Below are 22,425 nucleotides of genomic sequence, written 5' to 3' on the forward strand. Positions count from 1 at the left end.
ATATATATGTTCCTTCTTATTGTAATTGTGTTATATATGTAAGCATATATATGTATATTTGTTCAGAGAAATAAAAGCGCTCTATATCATAACATCATGCTTGTTCAGATACATTATTTCATATGACAAAAATGAACCTCATCCTAAGACATGTATAAAAATAAAAAATTGGAATTAAAATGCCTGCCTCTTTTATGTTATTTACAGATTTAATTTTTTGCTAGAAATTGACACTATTGTTGATCACATGTTTGCCAAAATTGCTAAGTATCATCATTAATTAATTAATCTTGACATTCTTTTCGAAAATAAAAACAGTAACAAAATAAATCAACATTGCACCAAATCATCGATATTATTCTATAAATAAATGCCTTAATTTAAAGAATGAATGGAATGATAGCTTTACGATTTTTCGGATAATGCAAGAATTCTTTCTTGTATGCTTTGTGCTTGCTCAGTGCCCACACAGTCATTTGATATGCACCGGCAAAGGTGAACAGACCAGCTGAAAATAAAATATAAAATTCGTACAATCGTTTCATTTGCATTCAACAATGTTAAAGGTTAAATAATCACACATAAAAGTTTAGCTATATATGCGTACCTGGAAGACACGATGTCATTACAGTAAAACTGATCCAACTGCCTATCTCATACGTGTAATTAGGACAGGAGACATAATTGAAGAGTGCGGTGAAAGGATTCTTGGTCGGCATCGGGACTTTCCTGACCGTAGTGCCTGATGGTCTCAAATTCCTCAGAGCTAAGTGGATACTGAGATTGCCCAGCTCGCACATCACGAATGATACCGCTCCAGAATAGAATTCGAACTTGGTAGGAGCCGTATATAATGGATGGTTTGTGTGATACGCTACGTACATGGCAAAAAGCCAATAATAGGAGCAATTTTTGAATAGATTACGCAACGGCATCGTTGCATGACTGAAACGATGAACAAATATAGTTTCTAAGAGACGCTTAACATAATGTACCGACCATGCAACTGCTGCACAACTGAAAAAAAGGAAAAAATTACTTATATAAGTACAATAGAAGAAATGCTTATACAAAATATAGATTATAAATATACATCGTAATTTTAATAATATTACGTCAATACAGTGACTTACTTAGCTACATAGTGATAATTATAGGTGTTCACGTTTCCATAAAAGAGCCAGGGGCGTTGATACAACCAAAAGTATACCACCAGAGGTCCCGCATACTCTAACAGGAATACAGTCTTCCAGCCGATCTGAGGACCGAGATCCTTATAATACAATTTTCCACCCGCTTTCAGCGACAGGGATTTAATTGTCTCCGAGTCGGACAATGATTTTCCTTTAGCATCCAATCTCAGACTCTGTCTCTGAACGTACAGTGACTTTTTTAATTTATACAACTCCTGTTTTACTTCGCCTATCGTGGTGCTCGGATTTACCTGCAATAACGATACACGTCATGTAACAAAATAAAGTCGTAGATTTCTTTAAAAAAAAAAAAAAAAGAAAACAATCAATCGAATTTCGAATTATCAAATTCCGGTCAAATTCCAATTGATTATCTCGGTTTTACAGTTATGTCAGCGTTCGTTGCTATTTCACTTACGTTTACGATGGCTATCAGCTTCGACGTTTTCGCCGACAGTACTTCGATCTGAAAGTACAAAAAGTGATAAGTATACAATTGTCGAATTCACGGTTCCTTCGCGTTATGACAATTTCGCGAATTCTTACCTCCATCTTCGTCGACACAGACAACTCTCACGCGTAGAGAACACTGTCCTTTCGCACCGCGGTGACACTTCTCTCACCGCCGTTGCTCCCGGTTGATCTGATCAACTCCGGTTGTCCGGGTTTCATCGTCCGGAGCAATTTCGTTACGGTTAATGCCGCTTGGCGTCGTGTTCGCGGTCACGTGATTCCCTACGGCCCATTTTTATTGATCGATATTCTGTTTGTTCTTTCCGAACAATTCGATAAGCGAGGCGCAAACGATAACCCGTGTCGTCAAGAAAAAGAAATAAAGTTACCAAATTTAATAATCGATTATTGCCAGCTTGTATAACAAAGTTATATAAAGCAATTATCGCCGGTGATAATTCGGATCGCGCATACAAAAATAAATCGCCAATTGATTCACGATGAATACAAAATTTGCATAGCGTATGCATAATTTCGTTACGGGATGACGCGACATTTTCACGTAACACATTCATACCTACAGAAAAAGCTATTAAAAAAACGTGGATAAATACTTGTCCGTTTAAACATTATTTTATCTTCCTTCCGCTATTTGCGCATGGCGTGATCTTTACATAATCACATATGCGTGATTTATGATAATCACACATATAACAATTTACATGTACCATATTATTATTATTAATGTATATTCTATATTAATGTGCAACAATTTACGTCATAAAGTAAACGTCTCCAGTGACTAGACATATGTATATTATACCTTTATTTGTTCGGACATATTACACAAAATTTATTATTAATTTTAAATGTATTTTTTATTACAACATTATAATTTAACTGTATTTAAAAATTAGAAAAAATTAAATTATAATACTATATTAAAAAAGCATTTAAGATTAATAATAATAATATATAAAGAAATATATAAATAAAGTATTTTGCGTTAATTTCTGGAAACACTGGAAAGTTTGCCCTACTTTTTTCGAAAATATTGATTATTAATTTTTGGCCTGCGATTCAGGCTTTTTTTAATATACAGTTTAATATAATTATACACATTGTTAATAATTATATATTGTGAAAAACTATTTAATATAAGTTTTAAAAGCGGAAATTGTAAATAAGATTTTTTTCAATTTCTTAGAACGCGCGCGCGTTATTCCTTAAACTCTTAAGTTTGTTTAATTACGACGTTTTATTATGGAAATTAATTGCATGAAACGAAAAATTCAAAGTCATCTAATTAATTTACTGAATTTATAACTGTACGAGATAGACCTTTGAACTGTCTTATATAAACATCGGTTTTACACTAGGAAAAAAAGAAAAAGAGAATCACTTTTGGGAAACAAAAATATAGTGAATCTTATATATTTCGACCTGCTGAACACGATATTATTATTAATTTTCATTGAAAATGTGAGAAACATCGTTATTTTTCAAATTAATGTTCTCATTTTCACTAAAAAATAGAACTTTAACTTAAAAAATAACACAATATATTATCACGCATTAACGAATACTCAAAATGTTATTCATATTGATAGGCCAATTTTCATGTCACACTTTAACATAAACTGCAATTAAATTTACGATAGTAATACCATATCGTACTGTTAAAAATTACTGAACATATCATGTTTATTAGCATGCCATTTGTAATTTTAAAGTAATTCCAAAAGACAAAAAATAATTGCACACGTGCGTTGGAGAACATAAAAACGCAACAAAAATATGTATAAGAAACGTGTTTTGTTAAAATCAATAGAATTATTTTTAAAGTTTTATAATCGATAATACAAAGATTAACCTCATCGATAATAGATTAACTCGCTATTATTAACTTTATTGTAATATCTTATCAACTGCGCGCGCGGCTGTTCAACTAAAGTTTCTCGAGTTCTCTCATAGATAGCGCATCGTATCACATTATTCAAATGTAGTGATTTTGCAAAATGTATTTTTGAAATTTCTATATAAATTCTGAAATAATAGAAATAAGTTATAAAATATATAAGTAATATAAAAAAAATTATAAAAAATAATTAGGAAAAAAAGAAAAATTAAAATGCGTGCGGAGATGATAAAAGAGTTAAATTTCTGACGAAAATCTCGATTATTTTTGGAAAATATTTAGATATCAAAATAATAAACTATAAGGTTCTATATGTGTGTAAAATAAAGTATAATAGAATAAGAACAAAGAGATATAACAATCAATTTAAATTTAAAAAATAATAATAACCATATGTAAATAAAGTAACAAAGAAATTTAATAAAATAAATAAATAATACATATGTTTCAACTCCGATCGGGTCATTCTCAATGTTACATTTAAAAAATCTTTAAACGATAATTAAATTACAAAAATATCTTCTACAAAAATTAATTTAATTAATCAAATAATAATAATAATTAAATCGTTGTAATGAAAGATGCTATTAATATTTTTTTAAATAATGGATACCCATTATCTTTTATATTCTTGACTATTCATAATAGAATTAAATTTCACATTATAGTAATAACATTAATAGTATTGGTAATTTAAAAAAATTTTTCGCGATACCATATGTCGGTTCGGTATCTAAAAAATGTACACCTATTGTGAATATGTGTAATTGTAAATTGGCATTCACCATTCCTAACACATTGAAAAATTTCATAAAAAAGGGAAAAGATAAATTAGAACACACAAAAAATCAGAATGTAGTTTACAAGATTTCTTGTGACAATTGTGATGTTAGTTACGTAGGACAAACAAAAAGACAGTTAAAGACAAGACTGCATGAGCATATTTTAGATATTAATAAAGGTTCAAAATCTCCATCGGTGATTTCTGATCATTGTATTGAGAAAAATCACGATTTTAATTGGGATAATGTGGAGATATTAGATATAGAACCTTTTTACAATAAAAGATTAATATCTGAGATGGTGCATATTAAAAAACAAATACATGGTATAAGTAGACAAAATGATACGGAATCATTACCAGATTTATATTCTAACATCATACATTCTCTTTCCCCTTCCTAATATCCTTCTTCTATCTCCCCTCCATTTTTCCTTCCTCATTATCTTCTTATTTAACATTACATCATATGAAGCCGTCTAGTTCAGATGTATCCATTTAACGATATCAAGTTAGTTGCAAAATTATTTAAAATATAGTAAATTGTACCATAAAAAAATGGATGAAAATAGATAAGCTTCTCTCATCTTCTTTTTTGATTATTTGACTAAGGTACACTTATATACATTTATAATTATAAATTTATGCGACTAAATAGTATTAATTTTTATTTCATTACTTACATTTAGATGATCTTTTTATTGTTAACGGTTGACTTACAACATTAAACAGAGTGAGAAATGCGGATTCAGAATTACAACGATTTAATTATTATTATTATTTGATTAATTTAATTAATTTTTGTAGAAGATATTTTTGTAATTTAATTACCGTTAAAAATTTTTTTTAAATGTAACATTGAGAATGACCCGATCGGAGTCGAAACGTATGTACTATTTATTTATTTATTTATTATATTAAATTTCTTTGTTACTTTATTACTTATTTACTTACTTTACTTACTTACTTTATTACTTACTTACTTTCTTACTTTTCTTTGTTACTTTTTTTAAATTTAAATTGATTGTTATAACTGGCTCTTTGCCCTTATTCTATTATACTTTATATTTAGATATCATTTTGTGTAAATAGCTATTTTATATAAAAAATTTTTATTAATTATTTATATAAATAATATATAATACAAATCTCTAGCAATAAAGCTAACATGAGCAAATTATAGGCGAAGAAGTAGTGATATCGTTATAGATACGCGCAGACCATAATACAATAAATCTCGCCGTTAACGTCGCGTCGTGAAATAAATAATGCGGTCCAAGTCACCACGATGGCTTCCTTTAAATTACTCCTGTGGCTTTCCTGTATTGACCGAAGTGCTCTAGATACTGTTGTATCGTGTCCATCGGCTGATAAATTTCGTTCATTCGATTCTACAAAATTTATTTAAAAAAACTCAATTATATATTGGGATTTTTTTCCGTAAAATTATTAAAAATTTTTATACGTGGTTCCTCAATACATGGAGAAAATGCTTTTGCTGACGTGTCTAAAAATTTAGTTATAGACGTAAAATTGAAAGTAATCAACAGACTAAAATAATTACATACTCTTTAAAACTTTTGGAATGAATTGTCACACTTTGAGAAAATTTAGTCACTTTTTTCGAGACTGCAACTGGCTCAATTTTTACTCTTTAAAGTGATATTCCACTCTTCAAAGTGAGATTCCAAAGAATTCAGAGAATAGGGATCTCAAGCATAACGAGTAATATTGCAACAAATTTTGACATTCTAGCAATCAATTTGTGTGTCCTACATAATTATTTTCATAATCTAACAAAATTAGTTTCAGATCTAATTAAACTTTTAAATACTTTAGCAAAACCATTCTTTTCCCTATTAAATATTCACCTGTAAATATTGAGGGGCTTGATTGGATACAGTTGAACCCAGGAATCCTTGCAGAAATTCACGAATGAGTTCCCATGCGCTCGCTGGTACAACGCAAGGTCTGTACTCGACCTGAGAATCCACAAATAAAAAAAATGTATATATATATATATCACGAGGATTATACCTCGTCGAGTGCCATCAAATCGTGATGTGTGTCAAATCAACGCGCGATATCGCTAATGCTTATCGAAGAACGACGACAGTACTCGTATGCGACTCACAATCAGTCGCGGGCGACCGCGGCTGGATTTTACGATCTAAAGACGAATGTCCGCGATATGGACCTCGTATGTCTCTCTCGTGTAATCCGGCTTACGATGTACGTGTGTGCGTGTGTGTGTATATATACATTGATGATGTCGCGAAGGAATCGTGGGAGGAAACAGAATATATAATCAGGGGCTCGCGCGACGAACTTCGACATGCAGCGATGGAAAACGACGGGCGCTTATGATAATCCGCTTGAAACCATCGTACGGAATATCCATAAGTAAGCACACTGAGAGAAATGTTTTGTATGATATGTGACTTACGAAAACTTTTTTATTTTTTAATTAAAAAATTGTATTTCTTTCTCTAATCAAAATTTAGAATAATCAAATTTATAACAAAATTTTTAACTTACTTAAAAAAAATTGGTAAATATATAGAAAAGGGGAGCCCCCCCAGATGATCTTGACCTTGACATATATGTTGTCAAGGTCATGGACCCTGAGTAACCTCCCGCAGGTTTTAGGCGGTCACTGTCCGTTAAAAAGTTATTAACAAAAAAGTTTCAAAATTAACGTATCATTTCTGCCATATATGTATTATAACAAGTACTATTTTACATCTCCTTTTGTTTAGAAACGTTAAACTTTCCAGGCGAAGCAACTCTCACCTCCCCCAACTCCCTGCAAAAGGGCACACGACTTCTACGATTGTACTGTTGCTATGATTGTACTGTCGGGGCAGACCTCTGTCGACGGTGTGGGTGCGGGGGGGTGGCCGAAGGCCCGTGTGTGTGTGTGTGTGTGTGTATGTGTGTGTGTGAAATATCAAGTAATAGACTCATAATCGTTATATAACGAATGGAACACAATCGTAGAAGTCGTGTGCCCCTTCGCAGGGGGTTGGGGGAGGTGAGAGTTGCTTCGCCTGGAAAGTTTAACGTTTCTAAACAGAAGGAGATGTAAAATAGTATTTGTTATAATACATATATGGCAGAAATGATACGTTAATTTTGAAACTTTTTTTGTTAATAACTTTTTAATGGACAGTGATCGCCACCTAAAACCTGTGGGAGGTTACTCAGGGTCATGACCTTGACAACATATGTCAAGGTCAAGATCATCGGGGGGGGGCTCCCCTTTTCTATATATTTACCGAAAGTTTTTATAAGTTACACAACATTTCTCTCAAAATGCATAAATATTAGGTATATAAGTTGAAACCCGCCCTCTAGCGATAAATAGCTGTAGCTTTGATAATCGTCAACTGTAATGCTTGAACAAAGGCATCATTTATAGTTTGGATCTTTGTCAATAATATTCAGTAAAAGTTTGTGTTTGTGACAACAACATAGTTGTTCACTGCGAAGAAGATGTCTGAACTTCAACCAAAAAAACATCATTTGCGCGAAGCTTTGCTTTTCTAACAATTACAAAAATTAAGTAAAAACATAAAGGCTATTAAGAGTCAACGCTGTTAGCAGTGCGCAAAATATATAATCTTAAAATCTAAAACATATTAGATATTATATCGAAAAGCTTTGCTTTTCTGTTTCAATTTGAAGAAAACTGCTGCTGAATCTCATCGAATGCTTGTTGAAGCTTATAAGGAACTTGCTTTATCTGAAACAACTTGCAAGGAATGGTTTCGACGATTCAAACTTGATGATTTTGACACAAATGATAAAGCACGTCATCGATACAGAACTGCAAGTAATGGTGGATGAAGATCCACGTTAAACACAAAATCAACTTGCAGAATCGTTGAATATTACTCAAGCAGCTATTTCCAAGCGTTTAAAAGCCATGGGAAAGGTATACAAGGTAGAAAGATGGGTACCATATGAATTGAAAGAGAGAGACATCGAAAGGCGAAAAACCATCTCCGAAATGCTGCTTGCCAGGCAAAAAAGAAAGGGGTTTTTGCATCGAATTGTGACTGGCGATGAAAAGTGGATCTATTTCGATAATCCCAAACACCGAAAAACCATTTGCGATCCAGGCCAACCATCGACATCGACGCCAAAACGGAATATTCATGGGAAGGAGGCTATGCTCTGTACTTGATGGGACCAGAAGGGTGTAGTGTACCATGAGCTGTTGAAATCTGGTCAAACAGTCACAAGAGATCTCTACCAACAACAAGTAATCCGTTTGAGCAGAGCATTGCGAGAAAAACGACCAGAATATGAGACAAGACAGCATAAAGTGATCTTGCTTCACGACAACGCTCGACCTCACGTCACGAAACTCGTTAAGGAAACGTTAGAAGCACTTCGCTGGGAAGTGCTACCCCATGCGGCTTATTCACCAGACTGTGCCCCTTCCGACTACCACTTGTTTCGGTCAATGGCACACGCACTTGCAGAGAAACACTTCAACTCTTATGAAAGCGTCGAAAAATGGGTCTCTAACTGGATAGCCTCTAAAGATGAGTCGTTCTTTCGCCGTGGGATCCGCTTATTACCAGAAAGATGGGAAAAAGTCATATCTAATGATGACCAATACTTTGATTGATAAATTCTTTTTACTTATTTTTTAAATAAAGGCTTAATTTTGGCAAAAAAAGAGCGGGTTTCAACTTATATACCTAATATATCATAAGTAGAGAAGATAATGGACTTTCTGTTTCCGTTGTCTCCGAATAAATAGCCTCGCGGTGTGACGCGGAGTCCTCATTGTGAATGGAAAAGTCAATCCCTAAAAATGTCAAAAATTCGGTTTCACACGTCGTTGGGTACTATCGGCTATTCGGAAAATTTGACGAGAATCAGGATGTGTCAGGATCGAACGGGGATATGTACGGCGATATCGATGTGGGGATGCGGTTTCTCTCATCCTATTTTCAATTCTCTCTCTATTTCTCTCCTTCCATCTCGCAAGCTTTACAGCCTCGGCTGTATGTTAAGGAAGCTCGGCTAAAAGTTAATATCACCCTCGCTGGAAATTGGTACTTCGGTCGAGCAACTCGATAAACGCGGAACGAAGTCGGAAAAATGGGAAATGCGAAGATTCACTGAAAGGGATCAGAAAGAAGAGAGAGACGACAACTGTTATTCTTCGACTTATAAAAATTTGCTCGATAATTTTAAATCTAAAATCCAATTTCACGAATTTGTCCAGACGATAAACTTTTCGCGCGATCGTTATTCTTTAGAAACATTTTGTAGGAGAAACGTATTATTGATCTATAATACAAGGTAGTAAACATGGAGGATATTTACACGACTGACTGCACAAGACTTTTCAGAATTAAATTAATAAAACAGATATATACGTGTAATTTCTTTTACTTTAGTTACGTCACAGTTGATTCATTTACGAAACGAAGTTTCTCAAGTGGAACTTGGAATTCCCGAGATTATTCTAGACCCAGGGACGCCAATTAAACGAAAATCTGCGGAATTCGCCAACAACTCGACCATGCATGGCCGCATAGCGATTCGAAATCACGAACGAGATGACATTATTCCGGATCGTGCCAGCACATTCAACGGCAGCAGGGTAAATTTCGATTCAAACGATAAATCGCGATTGCAAATCCGAGAAAGAGCGAATCGAATCGGGGATGCGTTTGTCACGTGGGTTACGCAACCCAGTTCGCTCCGCGTGCTAAAAAAATAGCAAGTTGGAAAATTTGTGTTAAATTTCACACATTCCACGTGTTCCAAACGGTTCACTCAAATTTTTGCGTTAATTTAATGCAGGATAAATATATTAGAAAGTAACATAAATATTATGTAAAAATAATAATACAAAAAATGTAACATTGATACAATTTGTATTTTAAAAAATTACTAAATTTTCATATACATATATCATTAAATAATACTAAGGAAATATTTACTTTTATTGATTAAATAGTTATTTATTTATAACGAATAAATATTTACTCAATACAAAAATGATATGTTTACACAAAAATTTTATTCGTTTATTTTAGAATTTACATATTAAAACATCATTTTTATGTTATTTGTTTATTTACTCATAAATTGTTATTTTTCTAAAAAATTTATAAATTATCAATTTAATACAAGAAATTTAAATAACATGATCACATTGTGTTAAATTGATACTTATATATGTTAAAAATTCAACAGAAAATTTTAAGTGAATCATTCTTAACACAAAAAAATACAAAATGTTTTTTACTGTAAATGAAAAGATTTTTCTGAAATGAAAGGTCATGAGTGTTTGCGATGTATGTTCTATGCGCTGATAAGTGATTGCAGTCAAGTGCGGGAGTCGCAGTGGCGAATAAGAGGGCGGAAGGAAGGAAGCGTTCGCCGTTGCCGGGGCAGGAAGCCGTCCGGGAGAAAAGTGTTCGCGGGTCGACGAGGGAGGCAGAGTGAGGGAGCAAAGATTTAACGCGAGTCTCTCTCGCGCCGCGCGCGGGGGAGTTTCACCATTGAAATTAATGGGGGAGAGTCGGGGGTTATCGTGACGTATTTGACGTCGCGGTCGCTGTACAAACGGCGCAGTTACCGATACGAATGGCTGCTGCTGGAACATTTAAAGCCCGTATCGCTGGATGTGTGTACAGTGTACACACGCGAGCGTGCGGTGTACGTGCTGCTGCACAGCCGGATGAATCTGTCGAAGGGAGAAGGGCGGCTGCGGAAGATATACCGGAAGGCGCTTCGTCGCTGCAAAGCCTAGGTGAAGATCGTCGATGTGGAAAAAAGGGAAGGAAACAAAACTCGGGCTTTCTTTCAGGATTTTTGACAGTCAGGCTTGGAAGTGATGTCCAAGTATTGTTCATTGCGCCTACTTTTCGGTATAAAGAAATTTTACGACTTGAAGAAATTTTATTCAATCACTTATACACTGAAAAAAAATTATTAAATCTTAATACATACTTCTTTGAATAGTAGCTACTAAGTAAATGTTTATTTACAGTAAAAAAAAGTATTGACTTAATATAAAAAAGAGTGTAGTTAAATAAAAATTAATAATTTTAAACAACTATATGTTTACATTTTTAGTAATTTTTTTGGCATATTTATCTAAGCGATTTGTACAAAGGAACTGACGCATTAATCCGTTTAGACAAATAAAACTTGTTCGATCTCGTGAATTAATAATTCGCAAGCTGATTAATTAAGTTGTTAAATAACAGATATTAATGGACAAAGCGAACAAAAAAAAACCGATAATTTTAGAACATACGCTGTATTAGCGAGATTGTAATTCCGTGTCAAACGTACGTAGGTGTTCGACAAGCCCCGGGGTATCGGCAAAGCGAATACAATTCGTAATGACGTTTCGTATCGGTATGCGCGTATGTATCTTGCATGTTTACAGATACCTACGCGACAAGTGCATCCGAGTGGCGTTCGATAACGCGCGCTCGTGTGTGTGCGTGCGTGAGACCATCGCACGCTGATGCGTGCCGAAATCTTTGTACATATCTGCAATCTTGTTATGCGATCCGCATGAAAATGATTTTCAATCCGATATTACTATAACCCAAATAATCACACTCGTTAATTATAAAGCATCATCACTTCATCTTATTAGTATATTAATTATAAAAACGAGAGAAACTTTTAATGACAATTAGTTTTCAAATTTATACACACAAAAAGAACTTTTTTATTGAAATAGCTTCAAATTTAGCTAAGTAAAGTATACATCTAAAAATAATTTTGGTAGACTATTAAAATAATTACGCAGGGCGTAAAAAAACTTGAGTCAGACGACAGAAAGACACCTTTTACATTCTGGCAAATAGCTTGAGTTGTATATAAATTATTTCAATAAGATAAAATTACTAAACTTTTTTCAAAAATTTAAAAAAAATTATTAAATGTTTTTAAAAAAATTTTTACAAAATTAATTAATTTTTATTTAACTGTATATATCTATATATCTTATTTATAACTATAGATTACTAATTATTTAACAAGATATATCTATTATAGTCAAATTTTTAAATACTTCAGCAAAATCGTCCTTTCCGTGTAAGCTTTTACAACGATCTGCTTATGAGATAAAATAAAGAATTATTTATGTCGGAATAAGAATTTATAAAAATGATTAAAATATTCACTTTGTAATTTCTTTCAAACATTTTTTTTTTATATTTAAACTTTTAAAGACTAATACTTTTCTTCTATATAATTTCTGCGCTCATTCTCTTAACGTATGAGAAAATACGCGTAAAATCGAGTAGAATTGATGCAATATCAGTAGGACGATTTATCGTTAGCATCCGGACTTAATTACTCGATTATTCCTCCGATACTCTTAATCAGCAGTGGTACACTGGCAATATGAAATATCTCGGGCGTGCCGAGTTTGACACGCGAGACACGTATTCGCCATGCAGCGCGATGAGGACACCAAGGGGTGCGTGGCGCCCACGTTCCGTCTCTAAAGTGTATCTATTGTATAACCGGCGTATTGTACATACACGATTTACGTGGGTAGAGTTCTCGTGACCGAGTTATCAGTCGATAATGCACGCTCGTTGCGTGATTGACAGAAGGGACCCGGGTAGCACAGGGTTCATTTCGAAGAATTTGTTACGGATTTGGGGGATTTTGAAAATCGATGTCGTTTCGTTTGTCTCCGGATTTGAATAACGCAGAGAACGATCCGTCCTCGTTTTGGTGACAATCAAAAGGTGAAAGCAAAATGACAGTAGGGAGCGAAAAGCGATATTCCGAATGAGCTTTTTACGCGGAGATAAAACAGATTTTAAGCGTGAGGGAATTTTTATGAGGGAATCGAGGCCGAATTAAAAATACTGAAAACGACGATCAGTCAGAGAATCGAAATGAAAAATATCACTTTAAAAAGCTGGAATTCGTGGATCAAACGAGAACAGTTAGACCGATGATTTTTCAACGTTGTTTTTAAGGAGTTTCTTCTCTTTTCAAAGAAAAATATGTGGAGTGTCACTCACTTCTACCAGGACGCCTTTGAAATTCTGGCTCATCGTCACGCTGCCCAATTTGACGCAGAAATCGCCGATCTCAAATCGCGGCCCTTTGGACTCGATCTTCGTTTGTTTCTTACTGGTGTAGATGGTCGTCATTTTCATCATCAGCAGATCGAACAAGCCGTCCGCTATCAACGGCACCACTTTGCTGCCTGACTCGAGGAGGGCGAACACCGAGGCTGGCTGCTCCGAATTGTGCAGCACATGCACGGTCCTTTGAACGCCTGCAAAGTCACGTGAGTGTCGTGTTTAAGTACAAATTTTGTTACATTGTTCAACAACTACATGTTAAACTGTACAAGGAGTAACAAGAAGTAATAAGTGTCAGAATCAAATTGCTTGAATTAAATCGAGCCTTTTTATTATTATCGTATTACTATAGGATTTATCTTCATCAGGGTTGCCACAAATATTTAATCGTAAAATTTCCTGACATTTCCCTGATTAACTGACAAAATTTTGAGATTTTTCCTGACTTTGAATAATACATATTTTGCAATGTTTCTTGTATTTTTATCGTAATATGGAAAATGTTAAATATTCTGGTGATCCAGCAATTTAACATAGATGCAGATATTTTTGATCGAATTTGAAAAAAAAAAAAGGTAGTCAAAACATATTATACACGCACAAGGCAATAGTGCACTAGCACCGCAAGATCACGATAAATTACAAAGGTAAAGAATTATCGGGCAAGTTGGCTTGAAGAACGAAGCGGAATGATTTTATCAATGATTTTTATCAATTGCGGCGCCGTGATATAAATAAATTTCTTTACAGCTATTTTATTTTTCCTGACAAGTATGCTAAATCCCTGACTTTTCCTGGCGCATTTTTACATTCCCTGACATTTCCCTGACTGTGGCAACCCTGTTCATTTAATATTATCAAATAGAGATAAACGAAACAAGTTTTTTCACACCGAATCAAATCGAAACTTATTTTTTTTAATTGTTAAGAAAATAAGAAACAGAGAAATTACAATAATACCTGGTTAAGTTGTGTGTTTCAACTTAACGACATTTAACTTAATGGTAAAGTAAAAATTGTATTTTTCTAGCTACGATTAATCACAAAACTGGTTTTATAGCGATTTAACGAGATAAGTAACTTTACAAGTTACTTACTATAAAACTATCACTTTAGTGATTAATCATATATAGCAAAAAAAGATTAAGTCTGATCATAAGTTAACTAGCAAGAGTATTCTATAACTCTTAACGTTAAAAAAAATTTCGTTACTGTTATTGCCGTTGCGCAGCGCTTTTTCACTATGATGGAAAAGCTGTGTAGCGGTGTTATAATGGTAAGAAAATTTGTGTTAAAAGTTACAACATATATAGCCTTACTGGAAATAAAAAATTAATCTTAAGAGAATCGAATAAGGAATGTATTAAATTAAAAGATAGATTAAAAGCTATTGAAACAGAGTAGAAGGTAATATTAAAAACTAGGCATAGACAATAATAAAATCTACCAAAAACAGATTTTTTTTAAATATACAGGGTGTTTCTTAAATAATACCCACTAATTATAAAGAGTTATTCCTAATAAAAAACTGAGTTGAAAAGTCTTCTATCATTTTACAACTTTCGCAATATTTTTTTTGTTATCTGATGAACAAAATATCTGAAATTGATGCATATAAGACAACTTCAAAATATCTTTTAAGAGTTCTTTTAAGAACATCTTCAAAATATTTTATAAAAAACACTGAGAGATATCTTAAAATTGTCATATGCATCGATTTTATTCGTTTATTTGGTAATCTTTAGAAATTTATATTCCGTTAACTATTATATTATGAAAATTGCGAAATGATAGAAGACTTTTTGACTCAATTTTTTTATCAGAAATAGCACTGTATAATTAGTGGGCGTTATTTAAGAAACACCCAGTGTATTTCCAACCGATATCATCCTCTAATTTACAAACAAGAAAATGTAATGATTTAAAAAAAAAAAAATAAAAATTTTGACTATTTTCTTTTTGAACTAAATACGATTAAAGATATATTTTGGTATATATATGAGATTAATATTTCATATCTCTATGTATCATCAAGTTTATAATTTACTAATCATTATTAGTGTGAGCACATAATTGTATTTTAAATTACTATATATATTAAATTCTATAATTTAAATTATATTTCAATTATATGTTATGAATGATATTTTGTTTAATAACCCCTATTTATAATCCATCCATTATAATACATTAAAATTTTTCCCTTGCCTTAGCCGTAATCAAGAAATGATAGTACGACGACAACGAGAGGAAGTGCATTGCACTCTGCTTTCATTTTGTACAACTATATACTAGACGCGGTTGATCTTACATACGTGCGAACGGCAATTAACATCTAACTCAGGCTTCTGTGCAATGACGAGCAAGAGGATCGCAATCGAAAGGCAACCACGCGCAAGAGCAAGGCCTTTGGCGGTGCGTGCATTATCCTTTCAACGGTGAAAGCCCATGTGCACGTTAATATATTACGATCATGAAGTAAAGTCAGGTGCAGCTTAAACTTCAACTCCGTCGTTGAAGTTACATCTTGTCGGCGCGAGATCGGCTTCTCCGGGATCCCAATATTGCGCGAGTAATAATAATCCTGCTTAATAACTAGGCCGACAGTCAATTTCGCGACTCGTTGCAAATTGCAGCGAGTGAACTATTAGCAACCAAGATAAACTCGTTCGTTACGAAATTAGAAAGAAAAGAGAAAATGCATCGCTGGAATGGTTACGCCATTACACGTCCATTGTTCATTCGCAAAGCAGAAACACGCGACAAGTTTAAATTTACGACGTGTGAAACTCTTCTGAATATTCATAATTCGTCCACTATACCACCCCGCGTAGTTACGTACTTCGTTCACGTAATGGCAGGGTACGGGTGTAGGCCCTAACGTATGAATAATTTATCTGCTAAATTATAACGCGCCCTTTTAGAGCAACACGTCCAAATGACACGATTTTTCATCCCGCGAGGCAAATCGACCGCGGACAGTTTTATGTGCTCAAATTTCAGGTTGCCGGACAATGTATTTATCGTTGCAGGGATAATCGATCTAACGTCCTCCGGCTGCTCGGATATCTATTTTTACGTATCTATTGTATAATGTCAAAATCCAACATCATTAAAATCAGGAATAGGTATGGAACACACACAATAACATATCAAATAAATAAAAATAATTCTACTAACGAACAACAACGCTGCTGGGTAGGCATTTCTGACATTTTATAAAATTGTTATCGGAAACTCGGAACCGGGGCTGCCGCCGGTCAAATACCATTTCCACCTGGTATTACATCCGTGTATGACGCAAATAATTCGGCCGCCGCGCGGACGAAACGTAATTCGTACTCATACTCTAAGCAGCTTTACGCGCGTTTCAATACACGCGCGGCTTTTGCAAAACGGCGGACGTATATATCTCGTTCGCGCTCGAACGACCGCAGATTAACGAACGACCGGATTGCTCTTACTCTCTCTGTGTGTCTCTCCCTCCCTCTCTTTCCGTAGTCGGATCGTCCTCCTTCTCCTCCTTACCCCCTTGTTGCAATTTGCACCAACGATCGTACGGTACCATGACGCGCCGCATGCCGCATACCGCATCGTCTGCATCGCACGTTATGCGACGCCGCGCCGTTACGCGAACGCACCGCAGGAGCCGCAAACGCAGATCCCGTCATCTGCGATTGTAAAAAGGGGAAAAGAAAAATGAGTGAGATATCTTTTCTATTTAGAGATTTTTAACAAGAAAACATGCTACTTTGCAAAAGTGATATTAAAAATAACTAATATTATACGTACCAAATCGAAAGATAATCAGGTTTAAAATAGATATTCTTAGAAGTCAAATCTTGGGATCCTATCGATTCTGTACCTAAACATGAGGTCGAAACATGTTTGACCATTTTTATTGTTAGACACAAAATATCTTAAGATTGGTATATTAAAAAAAGAATTCCAAATAAAAGTTGTAAGATTTCAAGAGAATCATCAGATGAGCTATTTAGATTTCAGAGACTTATTGACCTACTATGGGTTAATAAATCCCAAATCCTGGGCCCAAAATCTAAATAACTCATCTGAATTTATAATATAAGCTCCCAAGATTTGACAATCTAGAATATCTATTTCTTTCAACTGGTAATATTAGTTTTTTGATATTGCTTTTGTAATGTAGCACGTTTCCTTGTAAGTTAGATTTCTTCTCCTTCTCATGGAACATCGCAGCGCCTAATAGTTCTTGAATGATTAACGGTTGAGAATAATGTGCTTCCGACAAATTGAGGATCGAGGAAAAGAGAAAGAGCACGGATGGTAAGATCTTCGATTAATTTCAGATAGGTTTTACTTGGATGGAATTTTGGACGTGGAGTTCTCACACAATGGCGAAAATATATTACATAATTAGGAGTAACAAATGGTAATGCCTTTTCGACGTTCTGAGACTGGGAAAATCGTTGACTAGAGAAGTTGCGGTCGAAGCTGATTTTATCATATTTTATTTATACGTTAAATAAATACTGTAAATTAATTTTTCTCTTTTCCTCATGTTTTTAACGCACTAGCAACTCAATTTAAAATTATTGTTAAAATTCCATTATTCGTCGCTGCACGTGCACTCATTAGTATGAAAATACGTTCGAACATAATAATGCGATCACGCATCATCGTCAAACGCATTACTTTGATTTCGCCAGTAATGCGACGCGTGTCAATTATCAGGCAACGATACCAAGAGCAGATAATATTATTTCGCCATAGCTAGAATATAGCATTTAATCGGCCATCGAAATGTCATATTTTACTAATTCGTTTGAGGCAAAAATTAATGCTGATAAAATTTTTGCAATGCGCGTTCACCGAGTTATCCCTTAATGCAGACAAACATTTTGAATTGTATAGAAAATATATACTGTATTTAAATATTAATTAGTTTTTTGAAGTATTTCAAAAATGCATATTCGCAAATTTATTATAAGTTCATCAAAAGCATAAAATTCATTCAAAATATATGCTGAATTCACACAAGTGAGTTTAATATTTTTCAATCAAAATTAATAAATTAAAATAAATTCAATTTGCTTATTATAATATTATATATAAAAACTTTTTCCATAAAATGTTCTTCAAAAGAAAATTAATTCTTGTTTTGAGTACATAATAATGATTTGTCAATTGTAGTACTAGTAAGTGCACTTTAAGATTTTATAAAAAAAATTTTTTAGTTAAAAATCTTATCTTTAAGATTATTTTTAACAAAGAATATTTTCTTAATAATAGTTTCTTAAAACTTAAAAAAAAGTAAACAATAAGTATACTAATCTCTTCTCTTAGTAGAATAATATTTTTCTATATATAATACACAATAAAAAGACATTCAAGTGTATATGTTTACACAAAATGCCAAATGTAAAAATATATTATAAGATAAATTACTTTTAATGCAAGGTAGATATTGATATTAATCGTATAGACTCGTATAGCCAACTAATTATCTCGTCATGTTTTCTTTCGTAGATCGATGTTTCTTCAACGAAAAAAACGATAAAATGTCATTTGCTCATAAATGCAATTTTTAAGGATCTCACATCGCATCAGATCACGTTTCATTTCCCTGTCTTTCTCTCATCGACGCGTGTCCGCGGCAATTAATTACTCTTATTAAACCGCTCATGCTCCAGGTTGCACCTGCTTTGTCGCTCGGCGACCGCCGAGCCGCTGATCCAATTTCAAGCTGCAACGAGCGCTCCGCCGCGCCGCGCCGCGCCGGAATCGCCACCGCTCACGAGGGGAAGAGAGATGTTATTGATGAAGCATTACTATATAAAGCGCCGCATTATTCGTGCGATAAATCAAATGTAATTTCGGACGCTTCGCAAAATATACGACGGACGGGTTGTACGCTGTATCATACAATGCCTCCGGAGAACCTTATAATTAAAACAAGAGCGCGGAGAATTTGTGGCTAGAAGAGGAGATGAATTTCGTAATTATTCAGCTTCCGGTTTGCACACCGAGAATATTTCAAAATGCGTCAGTCAGCGATAGAACAAACTATTCCCGACACACAAATCGCAAAGTTAAATTTTTGTGCTTGTGGAAATATTATTAGATTTTTAATTATCAGAGATGAATTTACTCAAGAATTTATGCGTATTTTTAAGGAAAATTTTAAGATAAATTCAAGAATTTATGCATATTCTTTAGAGGAATTAGAGATAAACAAGATAAAACACATTTATCTACTTTATTAACATTCCTTATTTAATGATTCTCTCTAATGTATAATCAAAAATTTTCAAAGAGCTGCTTCTTTGTCGGCACATTCTTTTTATTTTATCTGCTTCAGAGATAAATCACGAAAAATACTCGTGTAATAAATTTATTAATTAATACGACGTAAAATATTTAATGTTAAATGTAAACGTGGCACTACGATATTTTACAACAGATGTTTTCACCATGTTCAATTAATACATTTAAGTCACAGCGCGATTAATGACCGACCAATATTTGAAAAAGCGTTCAACCTGACGAGATAACTTATTTAAAAAATGGACGAGTGTACTAAAAAGAATCTTAATACAATATTTTTGAATATTACTAAATAAACATTACAGTATAATCAAATATTTATTCTATACAAAAATTATAATTAAATTAATTATTTTTGATGAGTATCGTTTTCTTCCCTCTCCTTTCGGTTTGCTGTCGAGCAAGAAGAAGATTCGCGATCGCTTTATTAAAAGTTTCAGCTGCTACCCAGAGAGGTCTGTGCAATGAACGATCCAGTGAAAGTTCATGAAGTCAGCACTTCGTATTACTATAGTGAGCAAAAAACGGTAGAGAAATCGTGTTCGACACCATCGGAAATGCTCGCGAATCTTGATGCGTCCACATTTTGCACGCGACATTATTAATAGACCAAGGTGAAACCCGATGAGCTGATAATCAAAGATCTATCTTGTCGGGTTTGTTAGTCGGGATGTATCAAGATATTGAAAATCTGCGAATGAATTTCTAGTCGTGTCCGATATGTCCGAATCGAAAGCGCTCGAATCGAAGCGTGACATTGTTACGTGAGAACGTAATTCTCTCTCGCAGACGAGACGCAATGACGGGTGCAAAGCGGTTTGCCGCGATATCATGACAAATTGACGTTCAAATATTCAAATGGGTCAGTCGCGAATCGGCAGGAGCAAGAACGAGATTTCTTGATTAGCTTCGACCACGCGGGAATTCTTTCAATGACGAGAATTTCGGCCGTGATGTGGTCTGGTTAGATCGATAGAGGGGGGGGGGGGGGAGGGGGAGGGAGAGAGGGAGAAGAGAGAGAGAGAGAGAGAGAGAGAGAGAAGAGCGGGAAGGCGGTCGCGAGCCCATCCTTTTTCGATTCCCTCACCTCCTCCCGTACTTGTGTGACGTAAACAACTTGAAGCATCACAAGCGCCATTGTATTTTGGACCCCCAGGGTATTCCGATCCACCAGTATATCCACCCCAATTCCAAAACGTGGAGCCCAACAGGGGGCTCAGGGGGAGGCCACGAGACTTTATTGTCGAGCAATTTATCCTCCATTCAGCTCGTCGTACCGAGAAAGAGCTTTTCACTGGGTGTGTCTGCGTCATCCTTCTCCCCATGATTTCCCTCTCCCCCTTGCATTTTATCGGGACATTAATTAGAATCAGCGTATGAAGTTGTTACGTTTACGATATTATCGCGTCCCCGTGCGCTCGTTTTACGAGTGTAATTCAAGGATAAAATCATACCGCGCGTCCTTCCACGTCGTCGTTACATTCGCCGAAGAACGTCCAGTGAAAATGCAAAGTGTCGCATCGATACGTGTATCTCGTTATATCTCCGCCGCGCGAATTAATTAGCAACTATTTATACTGGTCTCGGTCTCGGACGGCGTTCCATCGCCATGAGGTGATTCGCTCGTTCATAATCTCCTCGGATCGATCCGGATTAAGCCGTTGTACACAAGCTGGTCGCAATACGTTAAATCTCCCTCCGATTCTCTAGGTCCTGGCTTTTTATTTTCTCCCTCCACAGAGTATGTCTCATGTAACAGACCGCAACAGACGCGTATAATCGTCCGCTTCTAATCGTATTTACAATCGCGATCAAATTGTGAACGTAGTGAATCTAAATACAGCCGCAAATCAAAAGGGTAGTAGCCCCATCTGAGACACAAACAGAGTTGCCACAAATTCTTCATTCTAAAATCCATAATTTTTTTTCTGATTTTCATCAATATTTTATTATTTTCCTTGACTTTCAATAATTTCGAAATTTTTTGTATTTTTGTCTTAATTTGGAAACCGTTAAATATTTTGTTGAAAATGCAATTTAACATAGGGATGTAAATTACTATTAATTTTTGTTGATGCTGCTTGCATTTAATTGTTAAATTGGTGATATTTCAAATTGTATAGCTGTGATGAACGTATATTAAACTTCTTTAAAACCAAGAATTTTTATTTTCCAGGAAATTATTTAACTTTTCTTTGATTTTTAGTTTTGTGGCAACTCTAACAAAGAACATTTTTATCGAACTCTTTAGCAAAGAAAATAAATACTATTGGATATTTCTCTTTCGAAAATTTTATTCTCAATACTGGAAACTTCTGATGTATCGAGTTTTTCTGGTTCGTGATATCCTTGTACCTAACTTATTCGATTTTAGAAAACTCGCCGGATCTCGTCCTTCGAAAAATGGGAAAGCGGAAGCGGAACGTGCGAAACGAACAACTAATAGTCATTTAAAAAGCGAAGCATTACGTCGATTGAAAAATATACGCCGGAACTTTCCGGACAAGCCGACAAATGCCACCCACTTCCGTTCTTTCCCAATCATGGGGCGTCTCGATCTACCCCTTTCCGTACATTGTAAGGATCCCTGATCCATCTGAACTAACCCAGACCTAACCCAGTAACTCCACTCGCGGTCATTGTAACCCTGAGGCAGTCGAACCCCCCCCCCCC

At 34.6% G+C, this 22,425-nt stretch overlaps 1 protein-coding gene across 2 annotated transcripts in view; it reads right to left on the reverse strand.

Moving 5' to 3' along the window:
• Window positions 1-187: 187 nt before the first annotated feature.
• The window catches only part of LOC108783373 (trans-2,3-enoyl-CoA reductase Sc2), a 104,047-nt gene continuing 81,809 nt past the window's right edge, over window positions 188-22,425 (reverse strand). Inside the window, exons 3-8 of one of the 2 annotated variants that reach the window (XM_018551923.1) lie at window positions 13,381-13,640; window positions 6,217-6,327; window positions 5,653-5,736; window positions 1,134-1,444; window positions 608-1,017; window positions 188-508 (exon numbers count right to left, since the gene is read on the reverse strand). In XM_018551923.1, the coding sequence (XP_018407425.1) occupies window positions 381-508; window positions 608-1,017; window positions 1,134-1,444; window positions 5,653-5,736; window positions 6,217-6,327; window positions 13,381-13,640 (1,304 nt within the window). In that variant the 3' untranslated portion in view covers window positions 188-380. Of the gene's footprint in view, window positions 509-607; window positions 1,018-1,133; window positions 1,445-1,611; window positions 1,660-1,739; window positions 1,877-5,652; window positions 5,737-6,216; window positions 6,328-13,380; window positions 13,641-22,425 lie in introns of those variants that run through there. The other variant, XM_018551922.1, reaches the window with a different exon arrangement.

The sequence above is a fragment of the Cyphomyrmex costatus genome, unplaced genomic scaffold, assembly GCF_001594065.2.
Source record: "Cyphomyrmex costatus isolate MS0001 unplaced genomic scaffold, Ccosl1.0 scaffold149, whole genome shotgun sequence".
Taxonomy (NCBI): Eukaryota; Metazoa; Arthropoda; class Insecta; order Hymenoptera; family Formicidae; genus Cyphomyrmex; species Cyphomyrmex costatus.